Source organism: Echiichthys vipera (genome assembly GCF_963691815.1).
Source record: "Echiichthys vipera genome assembly, chromosome: 15".
Classification (NCBI taxonomy): domain Eukaryota; kingdom Metazoa; phylum Chordata; class Actinopteri; order Perciformes; family Trachinidae; genus Echiichthys; species Echiichthys vipera.
Window position 1 is genome coordinate 7,856,898 of NC_139840.1, and position 5,857 is coordinate 7,862,754.

The 5,857-nt window shown below is 40.3% G+C and overlaps 1 protein-coding gene across 1 annotated transcript; it reads right to left on the reverse strand.

Annotated features, from left to right (window-relative positions):
- Positions 1 to 190: 190 nt before the first annotated feature.
- Positions 191 to 5,244, reverse strand: LOC310957473 (cathepsin Z). The gene is made up of 6 exons (XM_083928049.1): positions 5,118 to 5,244; positions 3,572 to 3,735; positions 3,071 to 3,250; positions 1,698 to 1,848; positions 486 to 651; positions 191 to 322 (listed from the first exon to the last, which is right to left on the reverse strand). The coding sequence occupies exons 1-6, from the start codon at positions 5,234 to 5,236 to the stop codon at positions 209 to 211; spliced, it is 894 nt and encodes a 297-aa protein (XP_083784175.1). The 5' UTR covers positions 5,237 to 5,244; the 3' UTR covers positions 191 to 208.
- Positions 5,245 to 5,857: the final 613 nt, after the last annotated feature.

Consider the following 5,857-nt stretch of genomic DNA (forward strand, 5'->3'; position numbering starts at 1 on the left):
ACGGCCGCTCCCGTCCAAGAAGAAGTTGGCAAAAGCCTTTGTAACACACATTACTGTCATTTCTCAACAACAAATAAATGTATTTCTTAAAATGCTGAACAATTCCTTTAACGTTGCAGAATCTTCAAAGTTAGTTGTCATGAATGTACAGTTGTTAAAAGAAAAAAAAATGAGACATGACAAAACTAGAGTCTTTCTATCAGTTTAATTATGTCACCACAGGGTCGCCATACGCACAATTTCTCTCAATACCCAGGTTAAACCAATTGCCTTTCCCTCCCTTGTAGGCACTGGTGACTATTCTTGCCCAGCCGTGTTCTCCCTGAAAGCAAAAAGAGAAAAAGAAATCCAAAGTCAGTGAAACAACTTCTTACAAACACCGGCCGGCGACTAAATGGTTAAAAAGTTTATTCATGACGAATACAGGAGTGAGGTGTGCATGTTTGAGATACAGAGTGCAGTGATTCAGAGAGCGAGAGACCAACCCAAAACTCTCCCCAGGAGTTCCTGACAATCCAGTACTCGCTCCCGTCCTCCGCCACGCCCCAACCGGCCACAGAAACAATGTGATTTGGCAAAGACAGCGGGTGGAACTCTGCGAAGAGCCCTCCAGAGTATTTCTCCAGGCCGTCGGTGGCCATCAGGGCGCAACTGTAAAGACAGAGTGGAGAGTTTCTCTTCTTTTCACATTGTTTTGTTCACTTAAATGTGATGATGTGATGAGTTTGTATTTGACAGGTCCTTCAGGCTGTAAAAGCAGGAACTGCATCTGTTCTTGTGCCTTTAATGTGTCTCATGCAGTGTGGGAACTTTGAGTGCCAGGTTTCTGCTGTGAATCAGGACTCACCTTAGTTGATATGTGAAAGAATATTACGTGGACACTCAATTCTTTATTCACAACTATACTTTTTTTTTGTCTGTTCTTAAATCTCTCATGCAATTTGAAGAAGAAGAAGAATTACTTTATTTATCTCGCAACGGGGAAATTTATTTTTTTCACTCTTATTATTAATCATGTTACACACACAGGCCCGAAATACACACACATGCACAGACAGGACCTATATACATGCAATTAAGGAGAGATGTTAGAGCGAGGGGGCTGCCAGTGACCGGCGCCCAGAGCAGTTGGGGGTTCGGTGCAGTTGCTCAACAGCACCTCGGCAGTGCCCAGGAGATGAAGTGGCACCTCTCCAGCCACCAGTCCACGCTGCATACATGGTCCACACAGGGACTTGAACCAGCGACCTACTACTACTAATACTTTTGAAGACCTTGTTCATAATGCATGGATTTAATTTAAAGACAACATAAAGCTGCCAAAGCCAGATATGTACTAAAAGAATAATGTTAGATATTAAGCTCCACATGGACAGGATAAGGAAAAGAACAGTAAATTGTTATGACATAAACTTCAAATATATGTATTAAAGTGGACACATACAGTATATGTCTGTATGAAAGATATAAGATCAATACTTTTAAAGGTTACACAATGAATATAAATGATTATATTTTAAGACTTACCAGGGTGAAATAAAATAACAATGGCTTCTGTTATGTCTCTCAAAGTTTCTAAGAATGATTAAATATGCATCTACTAATAAAAACTTCACTGTGATTAAGACTCGCTCTGTGAAAAGTGGCGGGTGCAGGTGGATGGATCATTTGAAAGTGACAGGGATGACTTACTCTACCTAATGGGCCCGTTGGTGTAAAGTTCAGCTTTTATCCGGTCTCTTCCAGAAACTTCTCCATAGTCGCCCACTTTCCAGAGTGTGTAGTTCTTCACAACGGCGCACGCCTCAAAGAAGGAACACGTCCCGCACTGGTTAAACTGCTCACACTCTAAAGCAAATGAGAATGATTATAATGATTTACAGGGCAGTGCAAAACTCATTTTACTATTCAATTCCATACAATTTCCACGAGGTTATTTCCAGTGTGCTGTTACAGTTTAGTGTGAAATAACATTTAAATTCTGCGTGATATTGTTCATGTATTTAGTTTGAGTTAGTTTAAAGATACAGCCGTCCTTAAAAATGCACAAATAACAAACATTAACAAGGTTTTCTCCGGGTTCTCCGGTTTCCTCCCACAGTCCAAAGACATGCACGCGTTAGGTTAATTGATGACTCTAAATCACCCGTAGGTGTGAATGGTTGTCTGTCTCTGTTTGTCTCTATGTGCCCTGTGATAGACTGGCGTCCTGTCCAGGGTGTACCCCGCCTCACGCCCGATGTCAGCTGGGATCGGCTCCAGCCCCCCCCCCCCCCCCCCCCCCCCCCCCGACCCCGACAGAGACAAGCGGTTGAAGATGAATGAATGAATGAACAACACCACAGTCCTCATTTTACAACAAAACAAGACTTCTTGGTCTTAATTTCATGTTTTTGCCCTACAATAGATGTGCACTATATGGCCAGAAATATGTAGACATACCAAACCCTTTCAACCGTATGTGACTGTTGAACATGTCATTACGATATCATGGGTATATTAATATGATGCAACAGAAAACAGCCCTCACAGGATTTTGGAGCCTGGCTGCAGGGATTTGCTCCCGTTCAGCCACAAGAGCGTTAGTGAGGTCCAACACTGATACGTGATAAGACCTGGCTCACATTTGGAGTTACAGTTCATCCTATCCGGCTGTTAAGTCTGACGTAACACCCTTTCAAAATAAGATTTCTGGGTCCAAATGCTCCGTTGAAACAAAACAGACACAAAGGTCAAACATGTGAACCATTACATCACCTCTTTCGTCTGTTAAACACCTTTTTAAATGATGAGAAAGAGGTAAAATGACAATTACGTTGTTTTTTAAAAACTCAGATCTGTTCAAACAACGGGGAACTCGGCACTGCGGCGTTGTAGAAATAAAAGGCTTGGACCCGGGAATCATATTTTGAAAGGGCGTTACGTCACGACTTAACAGCCGGATAGGTGGTGGATGGGGTTGAGTTTAGAGCTGAGATTTTCCTTATTGGAAAGGGTCTAGCACTAACCACTAAAAAAAAGCAGTCAGAGTGATCAGAGTTAAGAAAAGATTGAAATTGTATTTTTATACTTTGGTTTATGGCTTGGTAGTTGTTGCAGGTTTCATCAGGAATGCCTTTCTCGTGTGCGTAGGCGTAGACTCTCAGGTGATCTCCTCCGTGACAAGAGCCCGCCCTCCCACAGTCGATCACATTCTGGACTGACAGGTAGGCCGACGGCCACACTCCTCCACGCTTGATGTTGATACGGTCTTAGACAAAAGAATAACAACAACAACAAAGGTTGAAATGGTTAGATTTCCTCAGGGGATCGTAGATATCTTTCTTTTGCCAGCCTGTAGGGTGGATGTTTCTCTTCATGCTCACTATGCCAATGCTGCCACACTAATGTGATACAGCGTAGTCAATAAAAACTGTTCGATATAATATCTATATAATATTTTGTGTGAACAAACTGTGTAATACGTATATTTTAAATGGCATATTAATATATAACTTATTTTACATTAATCCCATCTTCTATCCACCCCCTCTATTCTCATCTTGTTTCCTCCCTCCGTTGCCATGGTTACCAGCTAGTGCGCTGGTGGCTCCCATGGCCCAGCAGGACCCACAGTACTGCGGGATGTGCTGGTTCCGCGTGACGCTCACATAATTCTTCCCCTTGATGTTCCTCCAGTCCCAGGACGGAGGAAGGTCCGACACCTTCACATACTCATGTGGGCGGGCCTTTGTCCTGAAGTAGATGAAAGGGTGAGGCTCATAGTGTAAACATTATCAGAACATGAACATGAGGAATCAGAACATAGAACCATACTAATCTTATTATGGAAACATATAAGATCCGTGATATTATATAGAAACACATATCACAGAAAAGTCATGTTTCAATATGACATTTAAAAGTAACTGTCAAATTGAAAGTACTATCACAAAAAGGCAAAAGGTCATAAAGTACACTTCATATACTGTAATTAATTAGCTTTAATTGAATGGTATTAATTGTTTAATGTGGTGCAATTACAGGTAATCAGTCAAGGACCATCAAAAGGACTTTGATCAATTTAATGGGCCTTTTCACATTAATAATAATTACCCTACAAGCCATGCAGGAATAAATGAAGCATTTTAAAACATCTATGGTACTCATACCCTTTTAAGGTTGTGGCATTTTCATTTAACAGTCACGTTATTTTTTAATGGAAAACTTAGATATGGATCATAATGATACAGGCTGCAATGCATGTCGCTGTGTGAAATGATCACGTTATCTCACATTTGATATACATGTGTATATATACACATGTATATACATATATATACACCATATATATACACCATATATATGTATGTATGTATATATACACACACACACGTATATAAATATATATATACCATGTATGTATGTATATATGTGGTGTGTGTGTGTGTGTATATACATACTATATACAGTAGATATAGACTGTACAGTATATCACTGGATTACAAGCTGATAAAGGTGGAGCTAAATTGAACAATTCCAGGTAATTCCATCATAATTGAATAATAAATGAATATGTTGTATTTATAATCTTAATCTACAAAGTAACTAGTATCTTACTAATGTTGGAAAATAAATTCAGTAGGTCTACAGTAAAAAAGTGTATTATTTGCCCCCAAAATGAAGTGAAGTACAAGCATAAACTTACATAAACATAAGCTTACTTAAGTAATGTCACCTACTTACATGATACCTTTGACTATTACGATTTAAAGCCAGGCATTAGGCCTTTTATATATGTATTAATATATTAATCTCTATCAATTAATACATCCATTTTAATGCCATTGAAATCATGTACAATTTAAATATTCTACTTCTGCAACTAAGAAACACAGGTTAAGAAGAGGAAGACTACACACATAGGACCTGTAAATACAATTAAGGAGAGATGATAGAGCAAGGGGGCAGCCACCAGTCCATGCTACATACAGGGTCCACACAGGGACTTGAACCAGCGACCCTACAGTGCCCAGCCAAGTCACCTATGGACTGAGCTACTGCCGCCCAAGTTATACCCCTTTGCTAACGCGAGACTCGTCTAATGAGAGCAACATGTGGGTTTTCTCGTCACTTACTTGACAGAGTGTGGTGCGTCGCCTGTGATGGGTTTGTAACAAGGCTCCGATAAAAGTCTGGAGGAGCAAACGTGCAAACAAACCGAGGATAAACAAAACAGCAGCAGCGCAGACGCCATGTTGGATCTCCTCCTTCCTCTGACGTGCTCACACAGCGCCCACTGTCGGCGCCTGTTACCATGACAACTTCCCCTCCATCACACGGGCTGCTTTCAAAATGCAATATAACATAAAAATAGATATCCTACAATAACTGTAAATATATATGACGTTTGTTAGTAGTCTTCAAAAACAACAACAACACCATAAATACAATTACAGAACACACAATCGTAGGCTACTGAAATTAAAGTGCAAAGGAATTAGCATCAAAATATACCTATATATTTTAATTTTTTTTTTCAAAATACATGTAAGCAGCTACAAAAAAAGTGAAACTAGGCTACTTTCAGAAAAGAAAAAAAATATGAACCATTTTAGTGTCAGTGACAATCAAATAAATATGGTAAATGGACTTATAAAGCGCCTTTCTAGTCTTCTGACTACTCAAGGCGCTTTCACAGTGTCTGTCACAGTCACCCATTCACACAGACATTCACACTGATGGACATCTACATACCATCTAATCTAACCATTCACACCACATTAACACACCCATGCGCAGCACGGGGAGCAATTCGGGGTTCAGTGTCTTGCCCAAGGACACTTCGACATGTGAACCGGGGGAGGTGGGGATCGAA

Bases quoted from the DNA above. Each gene is read 5' to 3' on its own strand.
- LOC310957473 (XM_083928049.1), bottom strand. From the start codon at position 5,236: ATGGCGTCTGCGCTGCTGCTGTTTTGTTTATCCTCGGTTTGTTTGCAC. The intron at 3,736-5,117 runs GTAAGTGACGAG...CATCTACTTCAG, and splicing joins GACGCACCACACTCTGTCAA to GACAAAGGCCCGCCCACATG. The intron at 3,251-3,571 runs GTAACCATGGCA...CTTTTGTCTAAG, and splicing joins AGCCACCAGCGCACTAGCTG to ACCGTATCAACATCAAGCGT.